We start from the raw sequence: 21,577 nt of genomic DNA, 5'->3' as shown, positions 1-21,577 counted from the left end.
TGCTGGTTTCCCCTCAGCATCGTTTCCCCTGCTGGGCCTGCACAAATGTGTTCTTTGATTATTTTCTCTAGCATTTTCCCAGGAATAGAGGTAAGACTGACTGGTCTAAAGTTACCCGGCTCATCCCTTCTCCCTTTCTTGAATATGGGTGCCACATTGGCCCTTCTCCAGTCCTCAGGGACCTGGCCAGAGCACCACGAGTGCTCAAACAGCTGTCCCAGCAGCTCAGCTATGACACTGGCCAATTCTTTCAGCAGCTGTGGATGGACGTCATCTGGGCCTGCTGACTTGTACCCATCCAGCTCCTCCAGGAGCTCCTTAACTATTTCAGAGCTGACCGTAGGCAGACTGGTGCCATATGGACATCCGTCAATGATGAGGGTGGGGGAATTGGCTTGGTCGGTACATAGTGGTTGGTGGGCTGGGCATCCCTTAGTGCACTCAAACAGCTTGTCATGGTACTGCTGGCAGACTCTCAGCAGGGGCATGCTTCGGACATAGTTCCCTTCTCCGGAGAGGACCTCATTCGGGAGGGTGGGGCTGTCACCAGCTCCACTTGCCAGCTGTGTGGGAGCTCCTCCCCTCCCTCCCCAACTCTGGGCAGTGTGGTCTGGTGCCTCGGGATCAAAACGTCTAGCCTGCAGGAAGAGAAACGGGGGGAGTTGGTTTGGAGCTGCCATGGCAGGTGGTAAGAACCAGCCCTGCCCTGGCCTGGGTAGGGATGGCAGAAGGCAGGCTGACTGCAGCAAGTGTCAAGCAGGCCACCTGCTTCTTTGGAGGGAGTGGGGATGGAGGGCTTAGCCAGTGGCCACCTGTGGCAGGGTCTGCCTGGCTAACTTAGCATGATCCCTGGGTTCCTCAGCTGCCTGGGCAGCTCACACAGTTCTGAGGCTGGGTGGCACACAGCCCCTCAGCCTAGCACATGTTACCTCTAAATGTTGCGAATGCTCACAAAAAGCCCCTCTCCTGGCTTTGCATGTCCAGTAGCTACACAAGGGGGAAATGTACCAGTTGCCACTGGGGATTAACCTCGAAGGACACCACTATGGTCAGCTGGTGCCTTCTACACGCGCTGTCTCCACCAGCAGCATCACACAAGAATGCATCCTCCTGCTGGACAAGTTGGTCACCATGGTAGAGGAGTAGCTGGTGTACTTGCAGGCCTGGTGCACCCAGGATATGGAGCAGGAGAGGGACTGGGAGGACTGTGCCTTCTGGCACAGGCTCCCCACCCTCCAGAAGAGGCACATTGCCCTCCTCAAGAAGATGCTTGTGTTGCAGGAGTGACAGGCTGCCATGGTGGCCCAGGCAGGGGACCCGAAAGTGGGTCAGAAGTACTTCTGGTCCACTTCTGGGTCTACCGTGGAGTGCATGGGGGAAACCCTGCCTCCCGACTCAGTGAGTGGTGCCTCCTGGGTCACACTCGGTGGCGACCTGGAAGTGGACTGCAAGTACTTCTGATCCATTTCCCGGTCTGCTGCTGAGTGCACAAGGAAACCCCCCCCCCCACGCTCCTGTGAGACGCTTCATCCACCCCACCATCTCAGCGTTCACGAGCCGTGCCTGGTACCTCGAGGTACGTAGGAAAGTGCAGTTCACAGAGACCTCCCCCGCTGTGGCTGGGATGGCCCTCACCAGGTGGTCTTGGGCAGCACTGTGGTGGAGCTGCCAGGCTCTGGCGTGCGGCTTGCAGCTGCACAGCACGTGGGGGAGGGGCTCTGCCGTGTAGCCGCACCGTTGGCACCTCTTGTCCCGGTGGCCAAAGCAGATGGCCCCATTCAGAGGCAGGCAGTTGAGGCGGGCACGGTGGAGGAAGCGCCAGTTCGCGAAGCGCGTGAAGCTCCTGCTGGGCATGAAGTGGTTGCTGGAGTCCCACTTTGAGGTGACGTCGAATACCTTGCCCTGGCCGGGTTTGACCCTCTGGTCACTGGCACCGTTGGCACCTCTTGTCCCGGTGTCCAAAGCAGATGGCCCCATTCAGAGGCAGGCAGTTGAGGCGGGCACGGTGGAGGAAGCGCCAGTTCGCGAAGCGCGTGAAGCTCCTGCTGGGCATGAAGTGGTTGCTGGAGTCCCACTTTGAGGTGACGTCGAATACCTTGCCCTGGCCGGGTTTGACCCTCTGGTCACTGGCGTATTTGTTTCGGACGGCGTCCTTCAGGAACCTCTCCAGGAAGGAGAGGTTCCTGCACACGTCCTGCACGCCGCCTCCTACAACTGGGGACTCTCTCTCTCTCCTCCTGGACTTCAGTGGACTTCAGCCCCTGCACCAAGCCTCTCTAAGCCCTGCTGCCAGTGTGTGTGTGCGCGTGCGCGCGCACAAGGGAACCGTTTGGCATTGTGTCACCATCTCCCCTGTTCAATAAAACCACTGTCACTTGCAACCCTGAGTTGGGTCATGCTTTACTGAATCCCAGTCCTTTCCTTGTCTTAAATTCCAGCCTCTCTCTCTCTCTCAATTGCAGCCCCCACCCTTCTCTACTAGTTTCCCGATCTCCTTTCAATTCCTACTGCCTTTTCCCTGTGACTTTCTGCTCCCTTTCTCTACTTTCCCGCTACCCCTGCTGCCTCTCAGTCTCTTCTGCCGCTTTTCCTGTAATTTTCTGCTGTCCCCCTGCTTCCCATGTTCCTACTGCCTTTTCCCTGTGACTTCCTGCTGCATTTCCCTGCTTTCCTGCTGCCCCTGCCGCCTTTCAGTCTCTCCTGCTGCTCTTTCTGTGATTTTCTGCTGTCCGTCTCTCTGTTTTCAGGCTCCCCACCCCCTGCAGCTTCCCAGACCTCTCTAGCTGCCCTGGAGCCATCCTCTGGCTCCCCCACACCCAGAGCCCCTCTTCAACGCCCACACTTTCCCCTAGTCCCATTTTTCCCTCTCCCCATCTACCTTTTCAGCTTCCTGGTAGCTCTGGCTCCAGACCCAGCCTCTGTGCCCTGGGGCTTCTCTGTTCTGCAGGCTTTGGGGTTGTCTTTTAATCAATTAAGATCAATTAACCTAAAGTAACCTCGGTGCCTCAGCTGTTCCGCCCAGGCCCCTATAGTCTACCGGTTCTAATCCCCATCCTGGTAACTTTAACTCCTTATACTTCTACTTTCTTACCTTAACCTTTCCCCGGGTATCCCAAGTACACCAAGCATATACATACGTACACATCACAACACCCAACTTAGGAACTCACCTGTGTGTATGTGTAGGTGGGTGGTATGTGTGTGAATTAGTGAATACACATATATATACATATATAGATATCATTGTGTGTGTGTGTGTGGTATATGAATTTGTAATGCACGTATGTGTATTGGATGTGCAGGTGTTGGTAACTGGTAACTGATTCTGTCTAAGTTTGGTGTGTGTGTAGCATGTATGGGCTTAAACTGGTGATAGGTGTGCATGAACCTAGACTAATTATTTTGAACATATGTGTATCTGAGCTGCTACTGTGAGTGTGTATGCCTAGTAGGGGTGTATGCACCTAGTGAGTGTATGTGTGCTTAATTGATTTTTATGTGTGCATGTACAATTGTACACCACACCCTCCTGTCTAATAGTGCAATATTGAGATCCTGAGCATTGGCCTGACCCCTCAGGGCAACACTGGTGGGACTCCACCTAAGACTGAGCCACAGGTATAGATGGCTATACCCTATACAGGAGAGATCATGCAGAAAAAAGGGACGGGGCTGTAGCGCTCTATGTCAAGGAAAGCTACACATCCCTGCAAGCTGACATTGGCACAGGGGACACAATGTTAGGAGTCTACTACAGACTTCCTAATCAGGAACAAGAGCTTGACCAGGAATTCGCCACGGAACTGGCTGAGGCTGCACACTATCGGTCCATGGTTGTCATGGGAGACTTCAACTACCCGGATATCTCGTGGGAAGAGCACTTGGCCAAATCCGAATGGTCACAAAGCTTCCTCACATGTGTGTAAGAGCTCATTCTGGCTCATGAAGTCTATGCACCAACAAGAGGTAAAGCGCTGCTCAACTTGGTCCTGGCAAAGGGGGATGATCTAGTCAGTGACCTAAGAATTGAAGGGAAGCTGGGAGACTGAGCACGAGCTGATCACTTTCACTATCCACCACAAAGCTGGCAAGTCCATCAGCAATGCAGGAGCTCTCGACTTTAGGAAAGCTAACTTTGATATGCTGAGGAGGCTGGTTGTCGAGGCCCTAAGGGACCATGACTTGACAGGAAGAGGAGTTCAGGATGAATGGTTGCTCCGCAAGGGGGCGATCCTGAAAGCACAAGTGATGTCCATCCCATCTTGGAGGAAAGGTAGCAAAAGGGCATAGCAACTCCCTGGGCTCTGCAAGGAACTCGTGGACCTTCTGTGTCTAAAAAGAGAGACCTATAAAGGATGGAAGACTGGAATCACCACAAAGGAGAAGTATTCTGCACTGGTCCGGACCTGTAGGGAGTGAACCAGGAAAGCCAAGGCTGCAGCCGAGCTCCAACTGTCTACGTGTATCAAGGACAATAAAAAGTCCTTTTTCAGATAAGTGGGGAGTCGGACGAAAAGCAAGGGTAACATTGGACCCCTGCTAAACCTAATGGGACAACTGAGAAGTGACACCCAGGAAAAAGCCAGCCTGCTTAATGGGTTTTTGTATCAGTTTTTCACCAGCCCAAAGGGACCGCCCTGCTTACCACGGTGTGGGACAGCCAGGGTGAGGGTGAATTTATACCCTACGTCACTGTAGACCATGTAAAGGAACACCTTGAGAGGCTGGACACCTTCAAGTCAACTGGTCCAGACAGTTTGCACCCCAGAGTACTTAAGGAGCTGGCAGGCATCATAGCTCAGCCACTGGCAAGGATCTTTGAGAACTTGTGGCACTCGGGTAAAGTGCCCTAAGATTGGAAGGAGGCCAATGTGGTGCCTATCTTCAAGAAAGGCAGGAAAGTAGATCTGGGAAAATATAGGCTTATCAGCCTGACCTCTATCCCTGGGAAGACCTTGGAAAAAATTATCAAAGAGACTATAGGGCAACATCCTGAGGGATAGCCAGCATGAGTCTGTCGCAGGTAGGTCTTGCTTGACCAATCTCATATTCTTCTATGACCAGGTGACATATCACCTGGACAAGGAAGAAGAGATTGACATCATATATCTGGACTTTAAAAAAGCCTTTGGTCTGGTGTCCCATGATCTCCTCATGGAAAAATTGGCCAACTGCGGCCTCGGCTACATCACAGTCCAATGGCTGGGGAATGGGCTCCGAGGTCGGACCCAGAGAGTGGTAGTCAACAGAAGTGCTTGGCGACCAGCGGTGTCCCCCAAGCTCCATCCTTGGACCTATACTTTTTAACATCTTTATTAACGATATGGACATTTGTGTGAGAAGTGAACTGGCCAAGTTCACTGATGACACCAAATTTTGGGGTAAAGCATCCACACCTGAGGATAGGCTGGTGATCCAGGCCGACCTTGACAGGCTCAGAAAATGGGTGGATAAAAACCTGATGACATTCAATACAGAAAAATGCACCTTGGGGGAAGGGGGGGAACCAAAGTCAAGCAGAGACTGCGGCTATGAGAATCACGTTGCCTGTCAATGGGGAGCCACGTGCCCTCTTGAGGGCGGTATTGCAACTAGTACAGCTATACACTGCATTGGTTTTCCCCCCTTCAGAGCAAGTCACTATTAGAATTCAGAGAGCTACGTGAGCTTTCTTCTGGGGCTCCAGATGGGAGAAGTCTGCAAAGATCATGCTGTACAAGCCTAAATGGACTGGGGACCAAATAATGCTGGATGCCCTGCTGTTCCTCTGGGTCAAATACAAGAGTCAGATCTGCAGACTGGCAACCAGGACAGAATCCAAAACAGCCCACTTGGTAAGATATTTTACAGGGCACCTCCTGTGACACTGAAGGGTTTACACATTGCCCAAGTCAAACCCATGGACACACTGTGTTTCTACAAGGTCCTGAAACACTTCAGAGACTTTCATCAGTCCAATGGGACTGCCCTGCCTAGCAAGAGGTGGGACGGCCAGGGTGAGGGCGTGTTTATACCCAGCATCGGTGTTGATCTAGTAAAGGATCACCTTGAGAGGCTGGACACCTTCAAGTCAGCTGGTCCAGATGGACTACACCCTAGGGTACTGAAGGAGCTCGCAGGTGTCATAGCTCAATCACTGGCAAAAATATTCGAAAATTCATGGCGCTCAGGTGGAGTACCTGAAGACTGGAAGAAGGCCAGTGTCGTACCCATCTTCAAGAAAGGGCGGAAAGTAGATCCTGGGAATTACAGGCCAATCAGCTTGACCTCAATCCCTGGTAAGATTCTCGAGAAGATTATCAAGGAGACCTTTCTGGACAAGCTGGCTTAGGGCAACATCCTGAGGGATAGCCAGCATGAGTCTGTCGCAGGTAGGTCTTGCTTGACCAATCTCATATTCTTCTATGACCAGGTGACATATCACCTGGACAAGGGAGAAGAGAGTGACATCATATACCTGGACTTTTAAAAAGCCTTTAATTTGGTGTCCCATGACCTCCTCATGGAAAAATTGGCCAAACGTGGCCTCGGCTACACCACAGTGCGATGGCTGGGAAACTCGCTCTGTGGCTGGACCCAGAGAGTAGTGGCTGATGGCAGTGAGTCATTATGGCACTCCGTAACCAGTAGCATCCCCCAAGGCTCTGTCCTTGGACCGGTTCTCTTCAACATCTTTATCAACCATGTGGAAATTGGTGTCAGAAGCACACTGGCTAAGTTTGCCGATGACACTAAACTTTGGGGCATAGCGTCCACACCTGAGGACACGCTAATGATCCAGGCCTTCTTGGATAAGGTTAGTAAGTGGGCGGACACAAACCCGATGACGTTCAATACTGATAAATGCATGGTACTCCACCTCAGAAAACTGCCCCCACAGCATACTTGTAGGCTCAGCAGTGCTACACTTGCTAGCACCACAGCCGAAAGGGACTTGGGGGATCATAATTGCCCACAAGATGAACATGAGCCATCAATGCAATGTTGCAGCTGCTAAAGCAAGCAAAAGTCTGGCTTGCATCCATAGATGCTTTTCAAGCAAATCTCAGGATGTCATCCTCCCGCTGTACTCGGCCTTGGTGAGACCACAGCTGGAGTACTGCATCCAATTCTGGGCTCCACAATTTAAAAAAGATGCAGAAAAGCTTGAGTCCAGAGGAGAGCCACACGCATGATCAGAGGGCAAGAGAACAGGCCCTATGATGAGAGGCTGAGAGCCATGGGACTCTTTAGCCTGGAAAGCGCAGGCTCAGGGGTGACGTAGTGGCTGCCTATAAGTATATAAAGGGTGTTCATCAGGATCTGGGGGAATGCCTGTTTACCAGGGCACCTCAAGGGATGACAAGGTCAAACTATCTCAAACTCGTCCAAGACCGTTTTAAGCTGGACATATGGAAAAACTTCTGTAATGTCCGAGCCCCCAAGGCCTGGAATAGACTGCCTCCAGAGGTGATGCAATCACCTACTCTGGACTCTTAAGAAACATTTGGACACCTATCGTGCTGGAATCCTTTGACCCCAGCTGACTTCCTGCCCCTGGGGCGAGGGGCTGTACTCTGTGATCTTCTGAGGTCCCTTCCAGCCCTGATGTCTATGAAATCGGGCTGAATCTGAATTGAATACTGCCCGCTTTGCACACCCTTACTGGACACCATCCTGGCCCTGGTGGTCACCTTCATGCCACCCCTGGCCCCAGCCTTGCTTGCCCCCTGGGCATAGGTGGTGGAAGGTCAGGGCGAGTGGGGCTTAGCCCCCGCCCAAACCCAGCCGGTGACAGTGTCTCCACTGCCACCACCGCTGCAGCGCTGTGCCCAGCGACCCTGCTGTGTGCTTCGCCACTGTGCACTCCTCTGCTGCCACGTGCACAGCACCAGTGCACGCTGGCCTTAGAACAGCCCTGCGGGAGGAAGCAGTGAGGTCAGGTGGGCGCTCTCTGCACTGCCCAGCCTCCCCCAAATAATACTTTCTAGTGCCACTTATGCCCCTGGCAGCCACCCATGGCCCAGCACCAAGCCCCACAATGGGCTTTGGATGACGTGCAGCAGCACTTACAGCAGCCAGGGCTCCCTGCCACTGCTCCTGAGCCAGGTCTCCCAGCAGCCAGGTCCCCCACCTGGGCCTTTCCCTGCCACTTGCCCAGGTGTCACGTGGCCCTTGAGCAGGAGCTGCCAACAGCAGGACCAGCACCGCACACGGGCCCTGCTGACTTCAGGCCCCAAGGTGGAGGAGGGGGAGCAGGCTGTGTAGCCTGAACAGTGGCTGCCCCCACCCGTGGCTGAGAACCCAGCCCACTGGCTTCAACATGGCATCTGCACCTGTGGTGGTGTGGCCAGAGGCTGGGGTGCTGAGAGCCTCTCCCCGGGCTCTGTCCCATAGGCATCTTCATCCCTCCATTCCTCCTCCTGGAGGGTACACACCACACAGTACATAGTTGCACAGGGAAACGGGTGCTTTTTTGGTGGCAGGTAGTGGGGTTAGCAATGGGGACTTGTGGGGACTGTTGGGGAGGGAACTAAAGACTGTTGCTTGAGACTGTCAATAGTGTGTGTGGTTTTGAGCTTGCCCGTTGGGCCTGGGATCCATGGGTGGCTGCCCAGGTGCCCTACTGCAGGGGGTGGGGGAGGAGGTGGTTTGCAAGTGCCTTGTGGATACACTGCCCTGTCCACCACTGTTGTGGGGGAGGGTGGGGAGTGTCCATGGGCACTGGCCACAGGCTCCCAGGACAGCGTCCTCTACCCCTGCTAGGCTGAGTCTGCCCCTTCCTAGAGCCTGCTGCCAGGCTGAGCCTGCCTCCCTGGAGCCCCTAGGCACCTGGGTAGATGCAGCTGGATCCTGCAGCTCTTTCTGGCTTCTGCACGGGGGCAGAGCAGGGCAGGACCATGCCTGGATCTGTCTACTCCCATAAGGCACAAATTTGCTCCCAACAGGGTGCACGTGTAGATGCATTCCCAGGGAAGGCTTACAAGCCTAAATCTCATAGCAAGTGTAGACATGCCTACTGTTATCACCTGGGAGGCAACCCTTTGCATGAATGGCAGGTAATGGTATACCAAGTCTTATGATTGTACCTGGGAGTGTTGTGCCTTGGTGTCTCCTGCAGCTTTGTGCATTATACCTAAGAAGCAGCATAAATGAACTTTACAAAAATGATACAACATTCCATTGGCACCGTTGCCACATTCAGTGGTAGAGGGGGGATATTGGGAGAAGAAGGCAACAGAGGATGAAGGACTGAAAACAGTGGTCAGTGACTGGGAGAAATCAATGTGGAGATTAGTATTGTGTGCATTTGCAATAAAATGTGTGACACAACCAACAGCGTGCTATTCCTTGCTTTTGCTTAGACATGGGAAAAGTGGTGTAGAAGCACCCCTGGAATTTTCTGGAATGGGAGTTACAGCAACTGGAATCCTGAATGAGTAGGAAGCAGCCTGTCATATTTATCAAATCAGCTGGGGTGGTCAAGATCAGACAATTGATGTTATCTTTAATATTAAAACTTGTAGCAGACAGATTATTAAGCAGGCCCCAGAATAAGCTAAAATGAGCACCAGAATATAAATCTAATAACTTAATTTTTTTCTGTCTCTTCCTCTCGCTTTTTTGTGTCTTTAAATTTTTAGGAAGCTGGTTTCCTTCAGTAGAAAGTGTTTTCATCATACTCTTCCTGTTTTTGGCTATTATTTTTTCTTTGGCGCAGTTATGTGTTGTTGGTGAGTATTAAGTTCTGTTCATTCTTTATAAATACTGGATTTTAGCACTAAAATCACATGAGTGTACAAAACAGCAACATGAAATGGAATAATAGAAGGTAGTACTTAAGTTCAAAAGGTGGAAATAGAAGCTGGTTTTGGTAGCACATTAGAAAGCTGACTTTTAGGATCCGGTCTAGCAAATGCTAATGAGTCTTGTTTTTACTACTCCAAGCACTGATGCTAGTGGCAAATGTTTTCCAGGAAAAAGTCTTTTGACTCTAAATTTTACAGTAGGTAATTAATATCCTTAAAGTAACATGTCAAGAAGGATTTGTTTTTTTTATGTAGTTGTCACATCACCGTGACATTAATGGTTCATCCTAGGAATAGAAAGATATTTCAGTTTATGGCAGCACAAGTGTTATTGCAGAGAGATGATGCTTTCTTCTTCATGTAACACTGCACATTGGTTTTATTGAATTGGTCTAAGTTTAATTTAGTACCAGCATATCATCTGCTGTGTTAAAATACTTCCAGTACCAACAATCTGGGTGGCGATGAGAGAGATACTAAATTCCTAAAGTTGACTCTTTTGATGTCTGGATTTTATACGGTACATCTCCATTCTGTACTGTAGGCTCTGTATTTTAAACTTTCTTTCTGTTTAAAATGGTGGTGAATTCTGATATATTTAACTCTTTGAAGCAAGTAAAATATTTGCTAATTTGAGACTCCTGATCTCTTTTTTTTGTCAGGGCCAATTTGGACTTGATGTTTTCATTATTTCTAAGTTCCAGAGTCATAAGTACCTGATATTATGTGTCTGCACATTATCTGGCAATCAGATGCTACTGTGGTGGCTATCCTAAAGTATGTAAAATATAGATAAATTGGGAGAGAGAGCAGTGATATTTTACAGAAGAAAATTTGAATCAACCAAATTCCCTTTGATTTTTAAGTTGACTATTTTACCCCCTATTTCTCAGTGCTTACTTAAGATGTTAATTAACTCTTTTGATTTCCACCCACCCCACCCCACCCCACCCCCATGCTTTATCACAGTATCTTCCTTTAATGGTTCATAACACTTGTTTTCACCTTTACCTGGTGTTCAGGAAGGTGTAGATTTTTTTTGTAGGGGTTTGATGTATAGGGATTTAATATAATGCATTCGTTAATTATTAATTGTTGTCAGTTCATTTGGCTGTTTAAATGTATTTTAATTTAATTCTATATACCCTCAGAACATAGGATTAGAAATAGTTTTAAAACTCCAAATAAATTATTTTTAATTTAGTAGTAAAGGAGTTACAGTTGTGGATTAGGGCCCTGTTACAAGTGAAAAAGATGGCTCTTGCATAATAATGTACTTAGAAGGATATCTGAGGAAAAATGTAGAGATTTATCATATACACTCTACCCTAGTCATGCTGGGGAGACTTTTTATTATATTTGCTTGATAAGAGATTTATATTTGCTTGATAAGAGATTTTTTGCTGACATAGGGTTGCTTATTTATATACTGCACAAAATCAAAACAAACTTAGCTTAGTTACAAACTCCCTTTTCTGAACATACCTGATTTATTTTATTGCAGAACTAACTTTTAAAATGTAATCCCTTTACTCCTAACTCCAAAAACATGGTTCTGCTTGGATAGTGGGATATTAGTTTTTACGTTCAGCTGTCAGGAGTGAAGACTAAATTACCTTTTCAAAACCCAGGATTTTTCTTTCAAATTTTCAACCTTAGAATCAAGCTGTGCTTTTCCTGTCCTGTAGAATTCCAGCTTACCTGGCAGTTTTGTTAACAATGTGGAGGGTGGAACCAAACACAGCTGGTGATAATGATATTATGTTACAGCTTTTCTTCTTCCAAAAGCTCCGGAAGTATAGCTATTATGTAACCCACCATTGAAATGAGCCACTTCTGAAATGGATGGCAGTCTGTGCTTAATAATGCAGTTTTGCTGTAAAAATTTGATCTATGGTATTTACAAGGTAATGCACAAGGACATCACAGTCTTCAATAAAGTGGTCTCCAGTCCGTGGCTTGGGGACAACATATCTGTGAGATTCTCTGATATCACTTGTGTTTGACAGGTACAGGAAATTATGATGTTAGCTCCAGCTTATTACTCCCTTAATGCTGTTTGCCACTGGGCAGCAAAGTTTGGAGATCACCGCTTTAATAAACTTAACCTTAAAGAGTTTATATCAAGTAGAGGAGTTTAATTCCTCATCTGTTAAAAAGGACTGTGGCAGCATCAGTTCAAACGCACAGTCTGTGGTTAGGCAGAGAATTGAACTAAGGTTTTTCAAGTCCCAGGTTACTGCCCTAATCTCATGAAAAAAACATTCAGTGTAACTTTAAAAAAATGAATACCTTATTTAATTGAACTAGCAAGAGGAGTTATGAAGAGTTGATTTAGATTGCAGCAAACAGTGGAAGTTCAGCCTGGGCTGCACAGTAAGGCAAGATTAGTAATTTAACCAAGATGCTTAGCTTAAGTTTTACCGTCAGTGTCACTGGGGCAACTGGAAAAGTGTGCGATATTAAGATGTTGTTTTTGAGGGATGCTTTTTTCTAACTGATCTAAATTTAAGAGGTCTTTCTGTGGAAAACATCTCGTATCTAATGCATTATTCCTGTATCTCTCTCCATTTTTCTTTTAAGCATCAAAATTTGAAATTGGACTTGGAAAGAAGGTTGGCTTGATTATTACAGGAAGCATCATTATAATTGCTGGTGTTGTTGGTGCTATTCTTTTAGTTCCTGGTAAGTGCAACAAATCCTTCCATTCCTAGACATTTGTGTCCTGCTTTTCAGAAGGGAGGAGCATACATAGCTGCTTTCATTTCTTTCTGCAGGAGCTGAATCAGTCAGCACCTCTGAAATAAATAAAGCAAGTAGCTTGCTCATTTTTTTTTTTTGTTAATTTTGCATAATACTTATTTTTGTGTACTATCAGCAAAAATGGTTAGAGGGAATGTGGGTATAATTTTCAGTGGTCAGAAAGGAGGTATTGGGAATTCTAGGTAGGAACAATGTAGTGACTGTCCTATCACCAAATGAGCCATAAGAAAATCTGTAAAAATGGAAGAATATTTGTAAAACTAGAGGCGTTTCCACAAAAAATTCCTATAGGATCTGTGACATGAAACAAGTATGATTTGCTCAGCAGCAACATAGCACATGTTTTTCTTTTCAGAACAACAGATTGTATGAAATGGAATAATAACATAATGCTGCACACCACAAATGGGCCTTATGCCCTGCATTTGGAAATGGAAATATTTCACACTGGGAACATTTAAATAAGTCCACTTGTCTTTCATGCGTCTCAAGTTCTCTCATGATGTGCTAGGTTTAAGAGTATTAATCAACATTTGCTCAGCTGATGGCTTGCTGTCTATTTTGATCCACTAATAGTGATGACAAAAGGCTAGATTCTTAGATTTGCACAATAGTGCTCAGTTTCAGTATTTTGCTCTTCTTGGATTTGAGCCTGCTTTCACTGAAATGGCAAAACTTCTCCTCTGACTTCATTCTGCACATAGAGTTGCATCAATACCTGAGCAGACCCAATAGGAAAAAATGTGGATTATACTTCCACAACAAATGTTGACCTACACTCTGATCTTATATGCATGAGGAAGTTTACATATAAAGTCTGAGGGATTTAGATGAAATTAATTGCTCAACTAACATTACTTATATATATGTTTTGAGTCCTTACTTGTGTAATCAGGTTAATAGCTCAGCTGTGGTAGATAAACTCATTTTTCCATAATATCAGAAGGAAACAAAAAATACATTTCTAGGTCTTAACCACGTTCCTACTTCAATGTGAAAGCATTTTTATTTTGAAATTGGAAAAAGAAAGGGAATCAATTTAATATACAGATTAAAGTACATGATAAGGGACTTTAATATTTTATTTTATGCTTATATAGAATTCCAGTACAAGTCAGTGGGTAGAGTAGCTTTAGGCTCAAGCCCCAGATACATTAAAAGCCATTAAAATATGTTGACATGCTATCACTTGTGTATTTGTTTTGGTATTTAAAGGTTTTTATTTTACAGATTATTTATCACTACGTAATAAAGTAATCAGGTAAACAATAATAAAAGTAACATTCAGGTTTGAATTCATTGGCTTTTGGCAAGGACACCATTTAAAATCTATAATCTGTTTTTCCTATTTTGATTTCCTAATGGGTAATTCTGAGCTCTTAAGAGGCGCTTTTGTCACCACTGAATGCCAAGTATGTAGTTTACTAGATGGAGTCAAAAATAGTTTTTCATCTAGTTCATGTTTGCAGCAAATTCACAGCTGTCTCCTGCAGATCTCTGTTCAGCTCACAGACTGCATAAAGCAATATCATATTCTGAAAAAAATCAGTATCAGTTGTTATTAATTGGTTACTCCAGCAGAAGATCTGGCTAAATATATATAAAAAATAGATGGAACTGACTTGGATGGCAACCTCTTTCCTCACCCTTATGAGTTTAGCCCATACACTGGCCTGCAACATTAACTTTAACAATGTAGACCAGTGGTGCCCAACCTTTTCACCTTGTGGGCCAGATGGGTAGTGTCAGGTTCAGCGGATAGACTCAATCCAGGTGGCACACAGGGCTGGAAAAGGAAGCTCCATTTTGCTGTTGGGGACTACATCCCGAACCTGATCTGTCTGTCGGGGGCTGTGGGGAGCAACCAGGTCTCAGTCTGGATGCACGCGGGGGATGGGGATGGAGCAGAGTGATCCCAGTCCTGATGTGGGGGATGGTTGGAGGCAACCCAGTCCCAATCCAGATGCGTTGGGTGGGGGAGAGAAGGAGGAGGGATGGAACAATCCTGATATGGACTCAGCAGGGTGGGGGGCAGCCCGGGCATGATCTGGACATGCGATGGGGCAGGGCAGAGCAGTCCCGATCCAGTTGCACCATGGCGGGTGAGGGAGGCAGCACAGCTTTGATCTGGACACGCAGGGTAGATGGAGCAGTCTCAGTTTGGGTGTGCCAGGGGGAAAGGGGCAGGGGGGGGGGGGGGGGGGCACTGGATGGTAAGTAGCCCAGCCCTGATCAGATGCCAGGGGATGGGTGGGGTGAAGTGGCCCCTATCTGGATGCGTGGAGGGAGGGAGCAGCCTGCCCCGATCTGGGCATGTTGCGGGTTGGGTCTGGTCCTGATTTCGCTGCACGGCAATGGCTTGCGCAAGGCTGGACCCTACCACGTGAAGCTTCCCCTCTCCCCAGCTACCAATTTTTTCCAACCCATGGGGATCCCCACATGCCAGGCATTATGGCTCTGTGGGCCAGATTTGGCCCCCAGAGGCTGAGCACCCTTGATGTCTTCAGATTAGTCTGTGTGAGTTTCATCAGGATCTGTCTGTGTAGTGCTCAGAATCTTTACTCAACTTACCTATCCAGAAATCTGTGGTCATAGACAGAAGAGTTGAGCCATAGAGTAGTGTTAAATATAATATAGACAGTGAAAGCTGCTTTTACAGAAAGCATAATCAGGGAGCTAAATAAGATTTAAGTCAAATGATGGGTTAGTTTCCACCCCCCCCCCCCCCCCAAAATTTTCTTAAACAAAAGATCTGGTTCTAGTCCCCCCCCCCCCCCCCCCAAATATTTCTGTATAGAATCTGGTAGTAAACAACAAAAAAAAAAAACCTTTGTTCTCAGGTGCAGAAATAATTGTATTTACTTGAATATAAGGCCATCCTGAATATAAGACGGCCCTGCAATAATTAGATTCTGTATGTGAGAAATTTATAAAATTGTTATAAAGAAGATTCATTCCCACATGGCCTGACAGCTGTTGCCAGGTAGTAACTCCACCAGCAACAAAATGTCTCTTGTGCTTATCACCTCCTGCATCTTACAGTAGTTCATCGGGATCGATGGGGTCTCGTGCAGATCATGTTTGTTCCATAGATTCATAGACATCAGGGATGGAAGGGACCTCGACGATCATCAAGTCTAGCCCCCTACCCCAGGGGCAGGAAGTCAGCTAGGGTCAAAGGACCCCAGCAAGATAAGCATCGAAGTGTTTCTTGAATAAGTCCAGAGTAGGTGCCTGCACCACTCTGGAGGAAGTCTATTCCAGGTCTTGGGGGCTCAGACAGTAAAGAAAAATTTTCTTATATCCAGCCTAAAATGGTCTTATAGGAGTTTATGACCATTGGTCCTTGTTTTTCTTTGGGGCACTGTGGTGAACAGACGTTCTCCCAGATCCTAATGAACACCCCTTGTGTACTTATAGGTAGCCACCAGGTCCCCCTGAGCCTGCACTTTTCCAGACTGAAGAGTCCCATGGCTCTCAGCCTCTCATCATTGCATTGATGGCTCATGTTCATCTTGTGGGCAATTATGATCCCCCAAGTCCCTTTCGGCTGTGGTGCTAGCAAGTGTAGCACTGCTGAGCCTACAAGTATGCTGTGGGGGCAGTTTTCTGAGGTGGAGTACCATGCATTTATCAGTATTGAACGTCATCGGGTTTGTGTCCGCCCACTTACTAACCTTATCCAAGTCAGCCTGGATCATTAGCGTGTCCTCAGGTGTGGACGCTATGCCCCAAAGTTTAGTGTCATCGGCAAACTTAGCCAGTGTGCTTCTGACACCAATTTCCACATGGTTGATAAAGATGTTGAAGAGAACCGGTCCAAGGACAGAGCCTTGGGGGATGCTACTGGTTACGGAGTGCCATAATGACTCACTGCCATCAGCCACTACTCTCTGGGTCCAGCCACAGAGCGAGTTTCCCAGCCATCGCATTGTGGTGTAGCTGAGGCCACGTTTGGCCAATTTTTCCATGAGGAGGTCATGGGACACCAGATTAAAGGCTTTTTAAAAGTCCAGGTATATGATGTCACTCTCTTCTCCCTTGTCCAGGTGATATGTCACCTGGTCATAGAAGAATATGAGATTGGTCAAGCAAGACCTACCTGCGACAGACTCATGCTGGCTATCCCTCAGGATGTTGCCCTAAGCCAGCTTGTCCAGAAAGGTCTCCTTGATAATCTTCTCGAGAATCTTACCAGGGATTGAGGTCAAGCTGATTGGCCTGTAATTCCCAGGATCTACTTTCCGCCCTTTCTTGAAGATGGGTACAACACTGGCCTTCTTCCAGTCTTCAGGTACTCCACCTGAGCGCCATGAATTTTCGAATATTTTTGCCAGTGATTGAGCTATGACACCTGCGAGCTCCTTCAGTACCCTAGGGTGTAGTCCATCTGGACCAGCTGACTTGAAGGTGTCCAGCCTCTCAAGGTGATCCTTTACTAGATCAACACCGATGCTGGGTATAAACACGCCCTCACCCTGGCCGTCCCACCTCTTGCTAGGCAGGGCAGTCCCATTGGACTGATGAAAGTCTCTGAAGTGTTTCAGGACCTTGTAGAAACACAGTGTGTCCATGGGTTTGACTTGGGCAATGTGTAAACCCTTCAGTGTCACAGGAGGTGCCCTGTAAAATATCTTACCAAGTGGGCTGTTTTGGATTCTGTCCTGGTTGCCAGTTTGCAGATCTGACTCTTGTATTTGGCCCAGAGGAACAGCAGGGCATCCAGCATTATTTGGTCCCCAGTCCATTTAGGCTTGTACAGCATGATCTTTGCAGACTTCTCCCATCTGGAGCCCCAGAAGAAAGCTCACGTAGCTCTCTGAATTCTAATAGTGACTTGCTCTGAAGGGGGGAAAACCAATGCAGTGTATAGTTGTACTAGTTGCAACGTGATTCTCATAGCCCCAGTCTCTGCTTGACTTTGGTCTCAGTCTTTTCTCACACCCTTTTGTCCAGTTAGCTCTGGGTCGAACTCCACCCTGAAGATCTTTACCCCCTTGTGGGGAGCAGAGACACACCAAGGGCCTACAGGTCCCTGAGGTCACCTAGTGCCAGGCTAGATACTTTTGTTCAAGTTGAATTTGGCACCCGCCACTGCTTCATATACCTGGTTGGGTTGTTGGGCTTTCAACTGACCACTTGTCACTGCATGTGACAGTTAGGCCAGGTCCCTCATTTCTTCCCGGTCACTCCTGGGAATCTCTACTCTGTTTATCCTGGGGTCCTGCCTCAGCTGCTGGACTAGTGGTTCCATCATGCAGATAAACAGGATTGGGGGGGTAGGCAGCTGTACCAGACCCCTGACTCCAACGTGATCAGAGTTGTCAGGAAGCCATTTACCAGCACCCTGCTAGTCATGTTGGTGAATATCATCCTTATCTAGGCAATGAAGGTCCAGGGGACCCCCAACTTCTTCAGTTTCTCAACCAGGAATTGATGGGACACTTGGTTGTAAGCCTTCTCCCAGTTCAGGTTCAGCACAGTGGCATTCAGTCCTCTCTCTTTTGGTACTGTAGTACATCTCGCAGCTGCAGCAGAGTTCAATGGATCTGTTGCCCTGGTGTCACACACATCTGGTCTTTATGGATCACTGCTCCTATAACAGTCTTATAACAGTCCCCCACTCATGACTGGAACCAGGTGTTCTTTTCATGAGTCCTGGGATCCTCCCAAAATTTCTATGCACATAAGGCACAGGGCAACCTGGTCCAGCTCTACCTCATGGTGGGCAGGGCCTGCTACTCATATGCAACAGGCTGAAGGGGTGACAGGGATTCTGGGTGAACTGTTTGGGGCCTCACTTGGTGATGTATGCCAGATATTTAAGACTAGTGAAGAAACAGGAATCATTTGAAATGGGGGGGCGGGGTGTCACAGTTTTGGTGTGGGAGTGAAGAGGAAGTCAAAATGTATTCAGTGGAGTGACTCCCCGTGACTTGGAAAAAAAGTCAGCTCTGAGAAAGGACTGTGTGCAATGGGCAGTAAACCTATATCTTATTCAGATGGACTGCACTAACCTAGCATTGTGGTAGGTTCCCATCAGTATGTTTGCCCAATGTGGGTGATATGTTTTATAGTCATGCTCAGCGTTGGCTTAATTTAGTCAACTTCATAGTTTGTTTCCATAGTGAGCACGTGCTGCTTTTGGCAGCGGTTTAATGATAAGCAATATATTTAATGAATCGTCCTTGTATGTGAATATAGGACAAGGAACTATTTTACACCATGCTGATTATGTTCAAATAAATATGGTGTCTGTGGTCCTCACAGAAACCAGACATCCAGGTTCAACCTGGAACAACTAATCTCTACTGAAATTATATGGTTATTGTGACTTTGTTTGCAAATGAAATTACCAAATAGAGTGTTGTAGGGACAATTAGGATTTGCAGGGCAGCACAAAGCGAAATACTGTCGTAACTGCTTTACAGCTAGTTTCCTGTTGGCTGATGTAGAGATTAGATCCAGGTAATGAGCTCCAGAGTTTGTGGGATTGAGAGGGGGCTCCACAAGAGTGAAGGTCCTGAGAGGTGACTTGTTTTACTTGTGCTTAATGACTGCCAGATTTTCTGTCCTAATTTGTATAATTGTCTCCAGATGGGTATACACCAAAGAATCGAGCTGGACTTGGTTTACTTGTAGTCCCTGCTGTGATTTTTCTGCCGTTACAGTACCTTCTGCTTGGAATAGGTAAGAAATCATTTACTAGTAACAAGGGGAAAAATCAGAACTTTTTATAAGTAGCACCTTTTTTTTTTTTAGTTAATATTATAATATTTGTCATTCATTATTAGATACTATAACAGTGTTTGGTTCCTGGTCTCTCCAGTGAACAAGCAGTTAACCTAATACCACTTGTTAAAGGGGGGGGCGGGGGGGGGGTGGGAATTGGCTGGTTGGCCGGGGGGTGGGAATTGGCTGATTGGCAGGTGGGAATTAGGGTAAAATGTCTTTGAGTAACTAACACCTGAGGGTGGGGTGATAGAGATGGGCAGAACAAGTCTGGGTATTTATTTATTTTTCTGTTTGCAGTGTTTGTCCTTTAAGGGAAGGCCTCAATGACTCATTTAATATTTGTTTTGTTGCATGTTGTCTTAAATTCAAACAATCCCAGATCCTAGTCCTGAATGGATCATATAATTCTTGTGTTCGTTACACTTCCAAAAGTAAGTGTGTGCGACTCTTTTCCTCTTCTTCTAGTTTTTGAGAACCATTTAAGCCCATCTGCAGTTGTTCTGGTGGCTTTGAAATCACTTGGCTACATAATCGCTGTGGTTGGATTTGCCCTGTGCGTCTCAGGTAAGCAATTCCTTTTTTAATTTTTTTTATTTTTTCAGCAAAAAAATCTATAATTTTAGCACATAGTAAAATGACAAGCATCTCTTGCATAAAACACTTTTATCTACTTGTTTTACCTTTGGAATTATTAGAAATTGGATTATTTGCTAATTAGTGGTAGATTATTCTGTAAAAAAATGTTCTAATTCATGATTTTACAGTGGAACTGCTGTAGGTATACTTTCGGACTACTGTGTTAATGTTGTTTTATCTGGTGCAGGAAATACAGGCCAGTGGCATTATGTTACATATACTAGTTTCATTACTATGACTGTATCCAGCACATCTACATCCTACAAGCACAGATAAGCTTCCTTTGCCTCAAAAAGGATTGCTTTAATTTACTTATTATTTTGCATCACTGCATACCCTCAAGGGTCACCTAAAACCAACATTGACCTTTATTACTCTGTTGTTCTGATTGGCCTGCAATCTTAAAAAAGCACAGACAGAGGCATGATCCATTTCTAATGTTAAAATGAATAAATCAGGAGTGCCTGGTCAAGCTCAGCTTGCACTATGTAGGTTTCAACAGCCTCTGTGAAAGGAGATGATGACAGGAGCTTCAAGAAGGCAAATACACAAAGCAGTAAACTTGGAAGTAGCTCTGTGCTGTTATATTTCCAAAAATCCAGTACTGTTTGGTCATGAAAGAGACAAGACTATAGCCCATCTATGATCAGGACTCTTTTGCTAGCTTAGTTATAGAGTAAAGGGAGTTGGAACTGACCCTAATGATATCTTGATTTGATGTACAAAAAAGAGTAGAATAACATTTCCCAGTGATTCTCCATTCCCTCTTCGTAGGTAAGGTATTAGAACCTCCCAAGTCAGGTAAAGAGGCAAGCGACAGGTGTCTCACCCAAACTTTTATTGATTATACCCCAAAGCATTAATATAAGCACTTGTCTAAATATCTGTCTAGCTACCTGCTATACTGTAAACTGGAGTGCTTCTCAAGCACCTCTGCATGGCCTCCAGTCCCACCCTACAGCCACAATCCAGTCCTCTGGTATAAACTGAAACCAAAATGCCAACAGCTTGCTTAAAAAAAACCTCACAAAGCCCCTCTGGGTCATCAGTCATACAGCTGCAGATGACCTCCCTTCTCACTGGGTACCTCCAGGCTTTGCTCCTTGATAGCTTAAGCTGGCCAGAGCTCTTCACTCTAGAGAATTCAGAGCAGCACTAGTCCCTGTGCCTCAGAGGACCCTGGTTTGTATTCCCAGAGTTACTTCTCCTCCAGTCAGGTGTTCCCTAGACCAGCTGCAGGAGTGCTCCCTAGGCTTAGTGAGCAGCTTGCTGTTGTTTTTCTGCCTCAGCTGCAGTAGCTTCCCTTCTAACTCCTTGGAGTTCTGTCCTATTGCCCTATTGCTCTGCAGCCAGCTACCAGGGAGTTATTTGCAGCCCTTTAACTCCCTACTTATCTATTCTCTTGCAACTAGACAAGGTTCAGTTGCTTGATCCTGATAGTCTCCACCTTAAAGTAACAGGGACCTCTGGCTCCCTCTTACACAAAATACTCAATTCTTACTGAAAGGCAAAACATCAGTTGTTACTTTTAGATTTTACTAAGTAGGGATATGAACAGTTAAACAATTACCTGATGAGCCCAGTGATAACCAGCTCTACCTTATTGGTTATCATTAGTGTGGGGTGGGGTGCAGTCCAGGAGGGAAGTGTGGAAG

At 46.7% G+C, this 21,577-nt stretch overlaps 1 protein-coding gene across 8 annotated transcripts in view; it reads left to right on the top strand.

The window, feature by feature from the left end:
• Nucleotides 1–21,577, top strand: part of CD47 (CD47 molecule) — a 43,194-nt gene that overhangs the window by 5,237 nt on the left and 16,380 nt on the right. For all 8 annotated transcript variants that reach the window (XM_014525414.2, XM_025191243.1, XM_014525413.2 and 5 more), the window contains 4 exons: nucleotides 9,624–9,713; nucleotides 12,372–12,473; nucleotides 19,149–19,241; nucleotides 19,752–19,850. In XM_014525414.2, the coding sequence (XP_014380900.1) occupies nucleotides 9,624–9,713; nucleotides 12,372–12,473; nucleotides 19,149–19,241; nucleotides 19,752–19,850 (384 nt within the window). The remainder of the gene's footprint in view (nucleotides 1–9,623; nucleotides 9,714–12,371; nucleotides 12,474–19,148; nucleotides 19,242–19,751; nucleotides 19,851–21,577) is intronic.

Source organism: Alligator sinensis, unplaced genomic scaffold, assembly GCF_000455745.1.
Source record: "Alligator sinensis unplaced genomic scaffold, ASM45574v1 scaffold847_1, whole genome shotgun sequence".
In the NCBI taxonomy this organism is placed as follows: domain Eukaryota; kingdom Metazoa; phylum Chordata; order Crocodylia; family Alligatoridae; genus Alligator; species Alligator sinensis.
The sequence above is the reverse complement of the archived record's forward strand: the minus strand, read 5'-3'. Positions and strand labels throughout refer to the sequence as shown.